Source organism: Silene latifolia, unplaced genomic scaffold (assembly GCF_048544455.1).
Source record: "Silene latifolia isolate original U9 population unplaced genomic scaffold, ASM4854445v1 chrun_scaffold_16, whole genome shotgun sequence".
Classification (NCBI taxonomy): domain Eukaryota; kingdom Viridiplantae; phylum Streptophyta; class Magnoliopsida; order Caryophyllales; family Caryophyllaceae; genus Silene; species Silene latifolia.
The window spans coordinates 1,705,608-1,724,156 of record NW_027413123.1 but is presented as its reverse complement, the minus strand read 5'-3'; the positions used below and the strand labels follow the sequence as shown (position 1 = coordinate 1,724,156).

The following is an 18,549-nucleotide window of genomic DNA, read 5'->3' as shown; positions in this document are numbered from 1 at the left end:
ACTTGTTATCATAATTGCTTTTATTAAATCCTTATTAGTTCTATCATCATGTTTGGTTTTAATGATCTATTTGTTGTTATTGTCAATTCAATGATAATGAGTAGCTAATTCCCTTCTGCTAAGACTATAGGGGATCCATAATCATGAGGGAATAGTAATCGATTTATTGGGTTAATGCGGGTATAATCTCTGTTGTTTAAATGCTGCAATTAATTGTATCTGTCTGATTGAGTCGACGCGATTAGACATTTATATCTTAGTGATCCTTGACCTGGACCGAAAGGTTGGAAAAGGCTAGACTAGTAGCGAGCAATAGGGTATTGTAGTGAGGGCGAAAGCTAAGCTATTTACGCGCTAGGGTGAATCAAGGACTGAAAGGTGACGTTCGTTACCCCTTAGATCGTATTTGCATTGACCTGAGACCTAGATTACTTGACTGAATGATTATGGTGAACCGTCTGTCTTAGCTGTTTCTCTTATCTGATTAATTCCTTCCTCTTATTCTCTCTTCCTCATTCTTATTAGTTTAGAATATAACATTTAAAAACCCCCCAATTTGGTTACCTTGATAGACTTAGATTAAGTTGACAATTTCCTACCTCTCTGTGGATTCGACCCGACTTCCCTAGCTATATTAGTTAGAGCCGGTTGGTATTTTTGACAGGTACGCGGCAGACGTGTCATGTAACCCGATTGTGACATAGAATCCCTCCAAAAAAATCCACTCACAACTTAATTTCTGAACCTGAGTAGCAGTAACTACACTTGGACCTACGCGATTACACCTAGCTTACACGCCACTTAGTTCATCACTACAGTGTCTTAAGACAACTCTATTAAAGAATATATGCTGCGGAAGTGGGAAAGTTGATGCAGCTGAGCAGAGCTGACTTCCAGTCGCATAAATAAGATGCAGCAAGCAAGAAACTACATATCGAGGCTACAAATAGGACTTGCTGACTAATAATTGAATTTTCAATCTATTTTAAGCCGTAGAAAAGTAATGTAAGAAAAGTTCAACAATTTCCGGGCATAAAATTTAACAAAAACTACTACTAACTGTATTGTGATGAAAAGTAATATATACCAGAAACAACGAGCCTTTCTCGGTAATTTCCGCTGGTTTTACTTTGTTGCACTACAACCTAAAAATTTCATAATGAGAATTTGTCATATAACAACAATTAATTAGCTTAATTAGGGAATTAGGGTTAATAGCATGACACAAATTGATGAATATGAGGAAAAATTACATCAATAAACAAATTAGGGAATGTTTGGAGTAGAATCGCCATTAACTTGACAAGCATATTACCTTAATTTGAAAGGATGAACCTCGTTGATGGCGGTTGAAGCGGATTGGAAGTTCGGAAATGCTGGTAAGAATGAGTTGAACCTAATTTGAGAAGTGAATTTGAGAAGTATAATGATCGGAGAGGATGATCGGAGCGAATAATCGGACAGGATGATCGTCGAATAGAGAGAGAGAAAGATGAGTGAGAATGCATCTGTGTAAATGAATTGGAGTGAAGAGTTTGGGGGAAGGGGAGACGCCGGTCGTTGTTTTTTTTTTTAGTTTTGTTAAATCAGCGCTCATCTCATATCTAATAGATGTGAGTGGTTCTCACAGTTCTCATAGGATCCCGAATCTATATATATATATATATATATATATATATATATATATATATAGAGATTAAATCATGTGAGGCACCCTTCTTAGGGTGAGGCGGCTGGACACCTTCTAAACCGTCAGATCTAACTCACTAGATGATGCCACGTGTCCGTATATAATTCTAACCAACACATTTTCCCTGACCCTCAATCATTACTTCGTTCATTTACTACGTCCTCTATCTCTCTCTTCAAGTCATCTTCATCTCGTCACTCGCCATATTAAGGCTTTGATACCGACCGCCATTACTACCGAGCTCCCGACCGCCATTACTGCCGAGCTTCCGACCTCCATTACTACTGAGCTTCCCACTGCCAGTATCCTCCTCAACTTAGGTACTTTCTATTCAATAGGTTTCCTTTCAATTCATCCGTAATTTTCTTTTCGTCTTCTCCGATTCATCTCATTTTCGCCATTATCACAGTCCTTTCAATATTAATTACTTTGTTTTCATGTAGGTTGTAATCGTCATTAATCATAATCAAGCACAATCGATTTAGGTACTTTTGATTCAATAGTATTCGTTTCAATTCATCCGTATTTTTCATTTCGTCTTCTCTGATTCATGTCCTTTTCGCCATTATCACAGTCCTTTCAATACTAATTACTTTGTTTTCATGCAGGTTGTAATCGTCATTGATCATAATCAAGTACAGTCGATTTAGGTACTTTTGATCCAATAGTATTCATTTCAATTCATCCGTTATTTTCATTCCATGTTCTCCGATTCATCTCGTTTTCGCTATTATCACCTTAATGTTTTAAAGGGATACAGGGACTTCTGGCTATAGATCTTTCGGCATCTACATGTTTCATCTGATTTTGATGATTTTCGCTATTATCACCTTAATGTTTTAGTGATAATGTGAAGCATTTAATCTGATTTTGATGATTTTACGCCTTTTTTGGTCAACCATCTACATGTTTCATCTAAGAAAAACTGCATAATTCAAAATCTATGATTAAATTCTGTAATGAAACGTTTCCTCGTACAGTCGTAATTGTTTCCTCATTTATGGACCGGTCCTTTGTTTTGCAAAATTATGTTATGGTGAGTCTGACGCCTTACTCATATCGGATGCACGCTCCCGTGCCTGAGTAACATAGAACCTCATCCCTGAAAAGTGAGCATTAATACTTTGAGATTACATACACGAGTCAACAGATATTTGCTTTGCTTCGTGATAGGTCAATTTTTTGCGAAATATTTCTGATGATGGCAAGGATCATTAGGATTCTATCATATAGTACACCATTATATTCGATAAAACCTAATTGACCAAACATATAGCTGCTAGTTTTGTTAGAAATTTACTTGAAACACCTTAGAATTTGGAAATCATGGCATTTCAAACTTGTTGAAAATATTTCAGGAATAATAACTTATGATGGGCTGGAGAGATTCATCCTGAATAGTCAATCTTATGTAAACACGAACACACTAAGTGCGTATCCTACTACATACTTTGAGGAAGAAGAAACAAGCTGCTCGTCGAACAAGGATGTTGGTGGATCTTTCTACTCCCTCTTATTCCTAATAAGCCTTGTTCGATTTTCACTCCAGGTCCAGCAGCGTTTCGTCCTCGGGCACATGTTGCTGCTCGATATACTCACTAAGTAGAGAATGGCCGACGGCGACCAGTTCTACAGGGACTTCTGGCTATAGATCTTTCGGCAAAGGAGGTAATTTAGTTCGAGAGATTGATCTTTATGAGGGCTTGTTGAGTCTTTGTAATTTATAGAATAGGGCTTGTTAAACTGCTATCCTCGTATCCCACTCCTACAGCGATGTAATATTGATTTTCTTTAAGTTGATGACTAATTCTTTTTTGCCAGTCTGAATTTTCCTCATTCGGAGAATTCATGTTCTGGCTATTTAGCTGCACAGGTAAAAAAAGAACTTGAAGTAGTATACAAAGTATATTGAATCAAATCCATCGCAGTTGTCACTGTGATACCAATCCCAACACTATCGTTACATCTATTGAGGTGTTATAGAGTAATGGAGCTTCTGCGGACTGAACCCCTGTGTTTGTGCAGGCTGCTTTTAGCGACAAGGGAGTACCACGAGAGCTCAGGTCATTGCTGCTTTTAGTTTTTGTCAACATATATTGATTGTTCTTTTTTTTGGGATCACGCTGCTGCGCTAGCTCAAGATTAATAGTGGGATGTTATGTTATGTTATGTCTGCAGGATGTTTTTGAATCAATGGGGCAGTTTGTCGACGGTCTGAAATTTGCTGGAGGTGCTCATAGTTTAATGCCTCAAAGTTACATAAGAAGGGTGAATGATATGGCACATAAGCACAATGTTGACGTCAGTACAGGTGACTGGGGTGAGCATTTGCTCCGCAAGGGCCCCTCTGCAATCAAAGAGCACATAGAGGTGACTTGAGAAAATCAACAGTTGTTTTAGTAATTGATTTTGACTTGAGCACAATAATGTTCTAAAGCCTTTCTGTCTGCTTTTCTTGTAGGAATGCAAACGCTTGGGTTTCGACACTATTGAGCTAAATCCTGGAACACTTGAACTTCCTGAAGAAACTCTGTTGAGATATGTACGTATGATAAAGAGCGTTGGTCTAAAGGTCAAGCCGCAGTTTGCAGTTAACTTTGACAAGTGTGATATACCATTGTCTGGAGACAGAGCATATGGAGCTTATATTCGTCCAAGACCTCGATCCTATGGTATGTAGACAATCTTCTCTTTTAGGAAGTTTCATTAATCTTTGACCAATGCTCAGCCTCACACTGATTAGCGTATCAACCAATGATACTCATTCCATATTTATTGTTACTTCCACCCCAAATATATTTTCCTCGATTGACTTTGATGGTTAACCGGTGTCAAGTTTGACTGTCAATTTCTGTAAAACTACTATTTTCATATTACCATTTTGTTAGTGTAAGTTAGGAAGAAAAATACCCCTGTGTTTGTGCAGGCTGCTTTTAGTTTTTGTCAACATATATTGATTGTTCTTTTTTTTTTTTTGGGATCGCATTTCTGCGCTAGCTCAAGATTAATAGTGGGATGTTATGTTATGTTATGTCTGCAGGATGTTTTTGAATCAATGGGGCAGTTTGTCAGACCGTCGACAAACTCATATGTTTGTAATTGTCGGTTTACGGAAATTTTGTCCTGATGCTAGTTGTTCAAGTGAGATCAGCAAGAAAGGCATCAGAAATCGATGTCAGTGATGACGAATTTGTACAGGTCGACGACACTTCCGCAGTCCCTGTCATAATTACATCGACAAAGGTTTCAATTTTTCTTTATTATCTAGATTACTCCTTCTATCCTATTTACATCACTATTTGGACACTGGTAAAATGGCGTGAACTTTGACAAATATATTGTTGTACAAATTTCCATATATTTGAAGATATTGGCTACGGTAGTCTACATTTGTGCATGACGAAAATCAAATGAGAACAATATAAATAGGTTTGTTATTTGTGAATACATAAATAATTTTTTGACTAATATCATCTATTAGCTCAAAAGGTAGAGCATTGTGCTATAGCGCAAGATGTGAGTTCGAGTCTCATATAGATGAACAAATATAAATATAGGATTCACAAAATAAGAACAAGAACAAAATAGGTGATTTCAACCAATTTATGACCAAGTTTCACAATATTACCATCTAATTTCACAATATAAGCTCTAAGATTCACAAGACAAGGTCTAAGATTCACAAAACATGCTCTAGGATTCACAAAATAAGAACAAGAGCAAAATAGGTGATTTCAACCATTTATGACCACGTTTCACAATATTGTCTTTTAGTTTCACAATATAAGCTCTAAGATTCACAAAACAAGGTCTAGGCTTTACAAAATAAGAACAAGAGCAAAATAGATAATTTCAACCATTTATGACCACGTTTCACAATATTACCTTTTAGTTTCACAATATAAGCTCTAAGATTCACAAAACAAGGTCTAAGATTCACAAAATAAGAAAAGAGGAATATAGGTGATTTCAACCACTTATGACCAAGTTTCACAATATTACGTTCTAGTTTCACAAAACAAGCTCTAAGATTCACAAAACAATGTATCAGATTCACAAAATAAGAAAAGAGGATTGTCCTTGAGTTCACGTCTCAGTCATTGCATTCTTTAGTTAGTTTTATGATTTTGTGGTTCCCGGTGATTTTCAAGCATTTGCTTGATTTGCAAGTCATGATATCATCTTAGTTTTAATGAATATACTTTGTAAAGAATGAGTAGAAGAAACTCAAACTTAGATGTGCACAAACGGCGTGCATAAGCCAAAACGTCGAGCCACTAAAGGAGCAAAGGATTACAATTTTGAGTCCTTTGTAAAGTCAATGTTAGAAATTATCTAAATTGGGTGCAATTGGACATGACAGAAAAGGCCATATCAGATTTAGACTAGCCATCTCCTCCGACACAAAGATACCCTTCAACACCATCCCAAAAGTCCACTAGAGAAATACCAATTAGGCTTTGAAGTAACAAAAGAGATGAGTCAATAACCAACATGGGAGTCGAACCCACACCTTGTGCATTGCACAACGCTCTGCCATTTGAGCTAATTGGTTTTAAAATAATTAAATCATTCCACTAGTTTTCATCATGTGAGTTGTTCCCTTATTTCTGCTCCCCCTGCCATTAGAGGAACGACTGAAGAAATTGATTCTCGAGGTGTGCTCTAGTCCTTACCTTGGAACTTTTCATTTTTTGGTTAACTGCTACGCTGAAAAGAAATAGTTGTCACTTTGGTATTTTGCTATGTACTAGTATAGTTGTGTATATAGCTTCTGATCGTTTTCCACGTTCTTGTTGAGGAACAAAATTAATTGCGGTTTTTTTGAATATGTGCTGCTTTAGTTCATTCCATCTTGAAAGAATGTGAAAGAAAATCATACCTCCATTTATTTTAACCACTTATGATGACCAAGTTTCACAAAATAAGGTTTGAGATTCACCAAATAAGGAAAAGAGCAAAAAAACGTGATTTTAACCACTTTTGATGACCAAGTTTCAAAAAATAAGCTCTAATATTCACTGAACAAAGTTTGAGATTCACAAAAAAAAGTTTGAGATTCACCTAATAAAGAAAAGAGCAAAATAGGTGATTTTAACCACTTATGATGATCAAGTTTCACAAAACAAGCCTTAAGATTCACTGAATAAGGTATGAGATTCACAAAATAAGGTTTGAGATTCACCAAATAAGGAAAAGAGCAAAAAACGGGATTTTAACCACTTATGGTGACCAAGTTTCACAAAACAAGCCTTAAGATTCACTGAATAAGGTATGAGATTCACAAAATAAGGTTTGAGATTCACCAAATAAGGAAAAGAGCAAAAAACGGGATTTTAACCACTTATGATGACCAAGTTTCACAAAATAAGCTCTAAGATTCACTGAACAAGGTCTGAGATTCACAAAACAAAGTCTGAGATTCACCTAATAAAGAAAAAAGCAAAATAGGTGATTTTAACCACTTATGATGATCAAGTTTCACAAAACAAGCCTTAAGATTCACTGAATAAGGTATGAGATTCACAAAATAAGGTCTGAGATTCACCAAATAAGGAAAAGAGCAAAAAAAACGTGATTTTAACCACTTATGATGACCAAGTTTCACAAAACAAGCTCTAAGATTCATCAACAAGGTCCGAGATTCACAAAACAAAGTCTGAGATTCACCTAACAAAGAAAAGAGCAAAATAGGTGATTTTAACCACTTATGATGTTCAAGTTTCACAAAACAAGCCTTAAGATTCACTGAATGAGGTATGAGATTCACAAAATAAGGTCTGAGATTCACCAAATAAGAAAAAGAGCAAAGACAAACTTTAGGATTCAAAATATTGTCTTCTAATTTCACAAAACAAACTTTAGGATTCACAAAATAGGGCATAAGATTCACAAAATAAGAAAAGGAAGAAAATAGGTGATTTCGACCATTTATGATCAAGTTTCACAACATTGTCTTCTAACATTCACAATATAAGCTCTAAGATTCACAAAATAAGGTCTAGGATTCACAAAATAAAAAATGATCAAATTTTTCACAATATTGTCTTCTAGCTTTACAAAACAAGCACTAGGATTCACAAAACAAAGTCTAGAATTCACAAAAAAAAAAAGAGCAAAATAGGTGATTTCGACCATTTTATGACCCAATTTCACAATATTACCTTTTAGTTTCACAAAACAAGTTCTAGGATTCACAAAATAAGGTCTAGGATTCACAAAATAAGGTATAAGATTCACAAAAAAAATGCTATAAAACGACATACTAACCTCTTAGCGGTATTTGAACAAACACTTGGTGGGCATTCTTCTGCTTGAGATGGTTTTCATTATCCATTATTCCTGGATTTCCCTTTTGTGCTTCGCAAGCTATCACCAATTCATCATCAATCGACGAATACAAATAGATTTAAAGGAACAAAATTATATGAATATGCTTAATTATATGAATATGCTTAATTTAGATCAAAATTATAAAATTACCTCGAAATTAATCAAAATCTTCTTCTGAAATTGTTTGAATGGCGTTGTTGTATGTTGTTTTGATAAAATGTATGAATAATTTTCCAGGAAATCGTTGCAATTGTTGTTGTTGATTCGAATTTTCCAGGAAATCGAAGAAATCTTTGAACAATTTTCTAGGAAAACGAGATATGTGATGTTGTGTTCGTTGTCATATTTTGATAGAGAGAGAGGGGGGTAAGTATTGGGCTGTTGATTGTATTTGAATTTCCCAGGAAGAATTAGTCCACCCCAAGTTTACAAGGAATTTGGTGAGAGACCGGCCGCCTCGCCATAATGAGGTGCCTCACCGGATCCGGCCTCTATATATATATATATATATATATATATATATATATATATATATATATATATATATATATATATATAAAGTGATGGGATCATGTAAGTCCACCTTGTATGTGTGAGTTCATAAGTCCTCTTTAGAGCCATTGGATGAGGGAGATGGAGGGCTAAGATCAAAAAAAGGGAAGGGGGGGGGGATTAATAAGCTAATTTAACCCGTCTCTACCCATCCTAATTAATCACAACATCCTAATTAATCACTAATCTAACATATATACTTTTCCACATAACCAATTCTCTCTCATCTCACACAATTTCAATATTGCCCCCTCTCTAAAACCCAAATATCTCAAAACCCAAAAAATTAAAACCCAAAAAAATCCAAAAAAAAACTAAAACCCAAAAAAATCAAAACTCAAAGACGCCTCTCTTTCTCACCCGACGACCACCACCGCCCACCCCCACGGCCACCGCATGTCTACGTTTTTTTGTTTTTTGGGTGTTTTTGTGTTTTTTTCTCCTTCATATCTCTCCTTCTAAATTTTTTTGTTACACATATTTTTTTTTAAAAAAAAAAAATTGTTTGTACTTTTTTCTTAGATCTTGTTCATATTTTGTGAGATCTTTTTATTTTAGTCTTAGATCTACTAAATAGATCTTATATTATTTTAGTCACATTTATTTTTTTTTCAGTTTCTTGTAGTTGTTGTTGGTGGTGTTGATTATACTATTTTTTTCGTATTTAGTGTGTTGTTTTTATGTTTTTTATTTTTTCAGATTTGCATTTAAAATGTTGTTTTCATTTATATTTCAGATCTACCACTATTCTCACAACATTTTTTCTTCTATTAATATTTGTTGATTTTTTAAGTTAAAGTTACATTTTTCTCTATTAAAGTTACATTTTTCTCCATGAAAGTTACACTTTTTTCTGTTAAAGTTACAGTTTTCTCTATTAAGGTTACACTTATGAAAGTTACAGTTTTCTCTATTAAAGTTACATTTTTCTCTATTAAAGTTACACTTTCCTCTATTAAAGTTACACTTATTAAAGTTACAGTTTTAACTATTAAAGTTACACTTATCTCCTTTAAAATTACACTTATTTCATTAAAGTTATATTTATCTTTATTAAGGTTACCCTCTCAATGACTAAAGTTATCCTCTCAATGGCCTAAAGTTAAATTTTTAATATGGACTAAAATTACACTCTCAATGGATTAAAATTACATTCTCAATGGACTAAAGTTACACTACTTTTTATATGGACTAAAGCTACACTCTCAATGGACTAGGTTATACTCTCATTGGACTAAAGTTACACTTTCAATGGACTAAACTTACACTTCTAAAAAATTAAAGTTACACTTTTTTTTGCTAAAATTACACTCGTAAAAGACTAAATTTACAATAAGTTATGATAAAATTACAAAAATCAAAATATTATTCGTCAAAAATTATTGTTACAATAAGTTATTTTAAAATTACAAAAAATGTGTAAGTTTAGTTCCAAATTTGTGTAAGTTTAGTCCAAAATTGTGTAACTTTAGTCCAAAATTGTGTAACTTTAGTCCAAAATCGTGTAACTTTAGTCCATAGAGAGTGTAATTTTAGTCCATAAAGAGTGTAACTTTAGTCCATAGAGAGTGTAACTTTAGTCCATATTAAAAATATAAGTTTAGTGTAATTTTAATGGAGATAAGTGTAACTTTAGTCCATACAGATAAGTGTAACTTTAGTCCATACAGATAAGTGTAACTTTAATGGAGATAAGTGTAATTTTAATGGAGATAAGTGTAACTTTAGTCCACACAGATAAATGTAACTTTAATTGATATAAGTGTAACTTTAATGGATATAAGTGTAACTTTATTCCATACAGATAAATGTAACTTTAATAGAGATAAGTGTAACTTTAATGAAGATAAGTGTAACTTTAGCCCATAGAGATAAGTGTATATTTAACTCAACAAATTTTACTAGCTTTGAATAAATAAATTTGAAAAAAAATGTGACTTTATTAGAGATAAGTGTAACTTTAACTTTATTAGAAGATTAAAATCAACAAATAACACCAAGATCACCATCAACAACACCAATAATAACAATAAATTATTTCACTAGCCTCACCACCAACAGCACCACCACCAACAACAAATTTTACTAGAAGATTAAAATCAACAAATAAAAAGACGATAAAAAAAAGATCTAGGTTTAACTTTTCAAAACTAGATTTAACTTTTTCATAACTAAATCTAAAAACTAAAATATAATTAACTCATAATTTCATTCAAAAAAAAAATCTAAAAAAAAAAATCACAATTTCATTTTAAAAAACTAGATCTAAAATTTAAATCTTTCTCGTCTTCATGTATAGATCTAGTAAAAAAAAAGTACAAATTTAAAGAACATTGTAGAAAAAAAAAGATAACACAACCACTAACAAAAAAACCGACAAAAAATAATGTATTTCATTATAATACTAAATCTGAAAAAAAAAAAAAACAAAACGTGGTGGCGGGCGACGGTGGTCTTAGGGTGGTGGTGGCGGAGGTAGGTGGTGGACGGTGGTGGTGAGTGGAGGAAGCGAAAAATGAGTGATTTATTTGGGTTTTGGGGTTTTTGATTTATTTTGGTTTTTAATTTATTTGGATTTTTTGGGTTTCTGATTTATTTGGGTTTTTGAGAGAGGAGAGTAGTAAAATGTGTGAGATGAGAGAGAAGTGGGTGAGTGGAAAAATATATATAGTGAATTAGTGTTTAATTATGTTGTTAGTGATTAATTAATGTGAGTAGGAGAGAGAGTGGTAAATTAGTGTTAATGATGTTTTTTGGTTTCAATCTCAACCATCCATATTGGATGATCCAAAGGCACTAGTAAGGACTTAGGGACTCAAATAATATATGGGACTCATTTGAACTTCACTTTATATATATATACATGTTAGTTTGTAATGTCAAAGGATAGGTTGTGATTTTCGTTACATCAAAATATAGCTCATCTTAAAGGTGAACTTCGGGACGAAGTTCCTTTTAAGAGGGGAAGAGTAATAAAGCGCGTGGAAATCTTCAAAAAAATGTCGTCTTTTAAGTAATTTATTTGTTATTTCTTTTAAGTAATCCAATGTTGTCTAAATGATTTAATCATTTGTTCGGTAATATAGCTGTTACATTGTTATCATGGTATAAATTATGTTGAGTAATTAATTGTGTTGAATTTGTATGGTTGTAGATACCCAGTATCTGTTGAGACTCAAACAAACACCCGATGATTATCGGACTATAACATGCTTTGGAATCGCGGCGTTTGATCGACAGTTCGTGTACAACTTTACGTCGGAAAACTTAAAACGATTTCGAAAATAAAATATTTAAAAGCTTTTCAAAAGTACCTGGAGTGTTTAATGCATGACGGCGGGGTCGCAATGACACTAACTAGAGTCAAAACCGACACCGGACCAAAAACCGACTCAAAAACTCAAATCCCGACTCAAATCCCGGCTCCAACAACGAGTCAAACCGAGTCAACCACCAAAAACGAATCATTCAAAGCCTTCTATACTAAGAATTCCCGGATTTATGAATGGTCAAGTACCAAACATGTGACTACAAATCCTAGGATTGAACAAATTATGATTGCATTTGTGTGAAAGTGACAGGACAACTCGAAGACCCGCGACGTGGCTCACGCCTCTTTGAGCAGCCCAGGTGGCCATATCGCTCAAAACTCACACAACCACTCATTTTCCTATAAATACCCCTCAAATGCCCCCATTTGAGAACTTACGCGAGTGTCCGCCCCTCTTTTCTCCCTTAAAATTATCGACTCGACTTCCTATGTCACAATCCGACGCGTATTTACGACCTACCGATCATAAATACAAGCCTTACACATTGTTTGGTACCGTCATCGTGCATTAAATCACTTGACCGACCACTTCGACCACTACACCATCACTAATCTTAATAAAACACTCTTTTTACTTACTAAAACGGTTCTATCATGTCTTTACTTATTTCATGACTATAACATGCTAAATCATGCATAAAACTACCCAAAACATAGGGTAGACGAGCCAAAACTGAGTTTTGGCCTGAGACAGAAGCCCCTTGTTCTGCACAGACGCTCGCGCCTCAATGAGGTGTCCAGGTCAGACTCGACCGTGTTTGTTCTCGTCTTTCCTCATTAATTCACTTTCATATTTGTAATCGGTTTTACCATTTCAAATATTTTCAAACCTCTTTCATTTTATTTTCTTTTACAAGTTATTTAACCATAAAACATTTTTCACCCTTGGTTCCTAATACCATGACGGTTTAATCCGTGTTTCGGTGATAATATTCGGTTAATTACATTTAAAAGGTATTTTAAAACCTTTTATTTCATTTCTTTACATTTAAAAGGTATTTTAAAGCCTTTCATCATTTCTTTACATTTCCAAAATAAATGTATTAGTCACCAACACAAAGTCATCCTTGGTTCTACATACCATGCCGGATTTTAACCTCGGTACGATGATGAGTATCGACTAATTATATTCAAATGAACTTAAAACAATTAGTTCATAATCATTTTCAAAAGTATTTGTGTCAAACTTATAAAGTCGAACCCGACACCGAATATTATCAAAATAATGATGATTATTCGAGTCTCGTTCCTCAAATCAACAAATACGGTCTAAACGACCTTTTCAAACCAAAAAGGGTTCAAATACCCATTTTTCAACACGTTTTATAAACGTTTTTCAAATGGTCAGAATGCGTCTTAAACCGTTGACTGGCCCGTGCCTAAACAGGCCATTTCTTTTTTATTTTCAAAACCAGGGGATACCCCCTTGCACCGCCAACAGGCCCGCGCCTCATAAGACCGTCTGGTGCAGGGTCTGTTCCCTTTCCAGCATTAGTCAAGGATGATCCCGACTCCGGCCAACCCAGATATAGGACGGATCAGATGACTAATTTGCTCATTCAAAAATCACATTTGCAAAATGCCTTACTAAGACAAATGGATCACGTTATGCACCATTAACCTAATACGGTAAATGGATGTTTAATTTCCGTCTTGCATGCAAATCTACCATAAATCCAACTCGACATCTTATACTTGATACTTGGCTTAAATCAACCGACTTATAAAGCTCTCACATGTTAGGTTTAAATTATTGGATGCGAATTCGTGCATTTAAACCGTTTTATCAACTTTTGCATTCAACCAACCAAGATCGATCAGAGTGCACAATGTGTTTCATGTATCCCAGCTGCGGAAGTATGTGAGTGATCCGTCACATGTGTTAAAGGCAGAGAACATAGATCTAGATGAGTCCTTGTCTTACCTTGAGATGCCTCAGCAGATTCTTGACCGGAAGGTTAGGAAGACTAGGAATGGTGAGACAGTCTTGCTTAAGATTCTTTTGTAACACCCCGTAATTTCGGACCATTATTATATTGCGGAAGTAATTTATTAATCAAGTAAATTTGATATTAATGTATTTGAAGTAATAATAATTCAAAGAAATATAATTTTATTATATTTTGAAGTAAAGTACTTATTTTGATAGTTTTGAAATGTTTAAAAATAGTTTAAACCGTGTAAAACTTTTTATTTCGAAAAATGGGCATATCGGGAAAAAAATGATAACCCTTTTGAAAATTGGGCAAACGATTTTGGAAATGGGTCGTATGAGTATTCAATTTTCTTGTAATCTCGTGTTTAAGAACTTTGGTCTTGTCGGAATTTGCATTTGACAAGCGGTTCTAATTATTATTGAAACGAGCCAAAACCGACTCGTAAAATCCCGACTAAAACCCGCTCCCTTCCTCTTTTCCTCTCCCTTTCCCGCGGCACCTCCCTTTCCCCTTTCCTTTTCATTTTTTCTTTTTCCTCTATCACCTTCCTTCATGTTCTAAAGCCTTCCATCACCAAAAACACCATTTTTATACAACTTAAGCTTTTTAAGCCAAATTTCACCATAACTTTCTCATTTCTAGTCGGATTTTCACAAAATTTATATTTTCGGAATCCTCTCTTCGAGATCTACATCCTTGTATGTTTTAATTTCAGTTTTCTTGATGTTGATTTAAGACGAATTTGGGTAATTTCGGTTTTTTTGTACTTATTATTGTGTTTTTATTGTTTATTTAGGTGAAGAATTGGAAGACGAGTTTGGGGACTCGTATATTGTTGAAGATAGTGGCTAGTGTATATTAGGGTTTGGTATTCAACGTGCTAATTGCTCATTTTCTAGCTTAAGGTAACATATTTCGAGTTACTCGACGAATAATCGTCACATTCTTTGCTTTTTGTATGTTTTTGTGATTTTTGTTTGAGTAGTAAATTTTCACATGATAAAATGGGTTGCATGCATGTCTAATGCTTGTCTTTTGTTTGTTTAAGTTAACATATTAGTATAGGAATGATTAATTGATGTTTCAGACGATGTTAAACTGAACAAAAATGGAGAAATGGAGGGATGGGGTGGCGGCCAGCAGGCCCACGGCTGCCTTGGGGTTGGCCCGGGTTGGTCCGTTGCTTGTTTCGCGGTTTTTCATGCTTTGTTCATCGTTTTAGGTTCATTAATGTTATAGTTAGAATAAGTAACATATGGTTAAACCTTTGAAATGAATAATGTTAGTAGTAAAGATAATGAGGTTGGTAAAATTATGCTTATATTGATAGTTATCACATGTTAGGATAGATTATAAAATGAAATTGTAATGAATAGGCTCAAAATGAATTTTATAGTGATAATTGTAATGTTTTGATGATTGTGCCGAAAACTGAGCCTTAGTCCCTTTGACTGATTCGATGTCAGTTAATTGTGTGATTGGTCAGCCGCAATTTAACCCGTACCTGTCGCAGGACTGGGGTTGCGGGTAAAAATTCGGTTGGATGAAAATTAATGTGAAAAATGGATAATTGGCCTTTTACTTGTTTTAGGCCATTCATTAAGTTTTAGTTCACATGTGTTGTTGGTTGAATTTAATAGTTCCTTATATTGTAGAAACGGCCCTAGATTCCCTGAAACCTTTAATATTGTTAATAATGTTAGAAATGGAATTGGTATTGAATACTTTTTTGCAGGTTGTTGTGTTGTCATAGATAGGTCTTTATAGTCTTTGACGAGTATATGTTCACTGCTTAATAGCCTTTGTGTTCCTGACTTGGTGGGATTATATCCAAGTTGGGGCATGACCTCGTTACTTATTTTGATAGTAAGTGGTCAGCTTAAGTACTAGCCAACCCTTTGGTGGACTCCTTAGGGTACTCACTTTGTTTTAGAAAAATTGTGGGTCTTGGGTGCGGTGGTGTGTATCCGCATGTCTAGGTCTGCGCAGATTTTAGGCTAGGGTTGTGTTGTGTCTTGGCCATGTTTTGATAGAACCTCTGAGCCAAGATACCGGTTCGATTACCTTCCCTACCTCGTGGTATAGACTCGAGTTACAGAGTGACTATTGACGGTGCTAAGAACTTATGCCTGTCTTTGATATATTGCCCTTTCTTGTATGGTGATTTTATGAATTGTAATAGGTGAGATGTAAGCCGGTTACAATTGATAAAGTTTGGATTATTGCTTGTTATATGTTTCACATGATAGTTTAATTTGGTCGATTTAGTATTCATAGGTTAGAATACTTGTTAGTTAAATTGTTTATCATATTGTTTACATGTTACACTACATGTTACATTAAATATGACATTTCGTGGCTGGGAGGACTCGAAGTTACTCCCCACTGAATTGTGGCTTTCGTGTTTGTATAAAATGCGATTGACAGGTTGATGATGCTTAGTTGGGGTACACGGACGAGTTAGTGAGCAAAAGAACCTTGGACCTAGTTTGGCTATTTTTGTAGTAAACCTTTTAACTTTTGGTTGTGTATATATTTTGAAGGGACATATGTCTCCCTCTTTGATTTTGGTTTGTATCATTATATTTTCTTATCGTTAGCTATGGCATGTAAATTAGTTGTTAGCTTTTGCAGGTTTTGACACTCTTCTTTCGGAATTGTTTGTGAATGGTTTAGGAAAGTTTTAAAAATTACAGGTTTTGTCTAGTTGAACCAATTACAAACATATCCTGTCAGTTTTTCTGTAGATTTTACGTGTTTAATTAACGTTTTTTTAAGGGTGTCACAGTTGGTATCAGAGCTTGTTGCTCCCGACGCACGTTTGTGCACCCCACTTAAAATCACTTGACCTTTAAATAATAAACTTGAGAGATGGGTAGGATGGGTAGACTTAGGATTTTATGTGGTAGTCTGTTTGTGATTGCTAATTGTTAGGTACTAATTAATTTTCTCTTTTGTAAGATGGCTCCGCCAAGAAGAATTGATGATGCTCTTTTACTAGTTCTTACTCAAATTCTCCAAAACCAACAAAATCAGCAGAATCAACAAGCTCCTCCGCCCCCGCCTCCTGAGGGTACTCCAGGCACCTATACTTGGGTGGCTAACCAATTAACCCGAATCAACACTCCCACTTATGGTGGAGAGATTGATCCAGTTGCTCTTACAGGGTGGTTTCGGGAGTTGGAGAAAAGCTTTACGTTGTATGATGTTAAGGAGGAACATAAAGTGAAGCTGGCCTCTCACTTCCTAGTACGAGAAGCAGATCGATGGTGGTCCATGACTGGGCCTACCGTTTCATCTGAACCAGGATTTGACTGGGAACGTTTCAAGGTATTAGTGGAGGCCCGATTCTATCCGCAAGAACTTAAACAACAGAAGTTGAAGGGATTCATGGAATTAAAGCAAGGAAGCCTTCCTGTTCAGGCCTTCACCGATAAATTCAACGAGTTGGCTCATTATACAACTAGATTGGTGAAGGATGACAATGAAAAAGCCTTCTTTTATCTTGAAAAGCTCTCTCCTAAAATCAAAAGCATGGTCCGTCGGGATTCCACCAGCTTTGTTTCAATTTACAATGATGCATTATGGGCTGAGAATTCCCTAAAAGACATTGAAAATGAAGCTCGTGCAACCAGTTCTAATCTTGGCAAGAGGCCTTTATATCCATCTTCTAGGCCTTATACTCCTTCACCCAGGTTTATCTCTTCTCCCTCTGACCCAAACAAGAGGAGATTTGTTTCTAATGTGCAAGTTAACCGGGGTGGTCAATCTTCAGCTTTTAACGACAATAAAGGTACTAAAGACCGAGTGTGCTATAACTGCAAGAAACCAGCACATCCTGGTAAATGCTTCGTTGATCCTATCATATGCTTTTCATGCAACAAACCGGGCCACAAGGCCAATGTTTGCCCGGAGAAGAAGGTGACGGCTCCTACTACTCATGCCGCCCCAGTAAGGCCAGTGAGGCCGAAGGGCCGGATTTTTGTCATGAGCCGAGCAGAAGCTGAGGCACATCCTGATATCATTACTGGTACATTTTTTATTTTTGATGCTCCTTGTTTGGTACTATTTGATACGGGTGCCTCTTTATCTTTTATTTCAATAAAACTCTCCGATAAATTATCACTTGAATCATCACATGGAGAAAGCACATCTATATCCTTACCCTCTGGTGATGTCTTTTCCTGTTCTAAAATCTATCCGGAAGTCCCTATTTCTATTGCGGGATCTATATTTCCAGCAAATCTTTTCCAATTTCCGCTTGAAGAATTTGATGTCAATTTGGGCATGGATTGGTTACATACTTATCATGCTCGATTTGAATGTCGGGATCAGAAAATAATTCTTACAAGCCCTTCAGGTCACCGTGTGTCTTATCAAATGGTTAAAAGACAAACCGGTACTAAATTAATTTCTGCTATGAAGTTTGTCAATGCGATGAAAAAGGGTCATCAAGCCTTCTTGTGTATGGTGACTCCTTCTGATTCTTCCTCTCTGCCTCCTAAAGAGAACATTCCTGTAGTATGTGAATTTCCCGATGTTTTTCCTGATGAGCTACCGGGAATTCCTCCTGAAAGGGAAGTTGAATTTACTATTGATCTCATTCCTGGTACCGGCCCTATTGCTAAAGCTCCTTATAGGCTGGCACCGTCTGAAATGAAAGAGTTGAATACTCAGCTGGATGATTTGATTGCCAAAGGTTTTAT

The 18,549-nt window shown here is 35.3% G+C and overlaps 1 protein-coding gene and 1 long non-coding RNA gene across 2 annotated transcripts; both read left to right on the top strand.

Annotated features, from left to right (window-relative positions):
- The first annotated feature begins 1,697 nt into the window (after window positions 1-1,697).
- Window positions 1,698-3,582, top strand: LOC141637268 (uncharacterized). The gene is made up of 5 exons (XR_012541703.1): window positions 1,698-2,010; window positions 2,134-2,175; window positions 2,299-2,340; window positions 3,049-3,358; window positions 3,512-3,582. It is a non-coding gene; the product is annotated as an uncharacterized LOC141637268 (long non-coding RNA).
- Window positions 3,583-3,867: 285 nt separating this feature from the next.
- Window positions 3,868-5,023, top strand: LOC141637259 (protein HEAT-STRESS-ASSOCIATED 32-like). Its single transcript, XM_074446823.1, has 3 exons — window positions 3,868-4,060; window positions 4,152-4,362; window positions 4,731-5,023. Exons 1-3 carry the CDS (start codon window positions 3,884-3,886, stop codon window positions 4,739-4,741), a joined length of 399 nt encoding a protein of 132 aa, XP_074302924.1. The 5' UTR covers window positions 3,868-3,883; the 3' UTR covers window positions 4,742-5,023.
- The last annotated feature ends 13,526 nt before the right edge of the window (window positions 5,024-18,549 follow it).

Bases quoted from the DNA above. Each gene is read 5' to 3' on its own strand.
- LOC141637259 (XM_074446823.1), top strand. From the start codon at position 3,884: ATGGGGCAGTTTGTCGACGGTCTGAAATTTGCTGGAGGTGCTCATAGT. The intron at 4,061-4,151 runs GTGACTTGAGAA...CTTTTCTTGTAG, and splicing joins CAATCAAAGAGCACATAGAG to GAATGCAAACGCTTGGGTTT.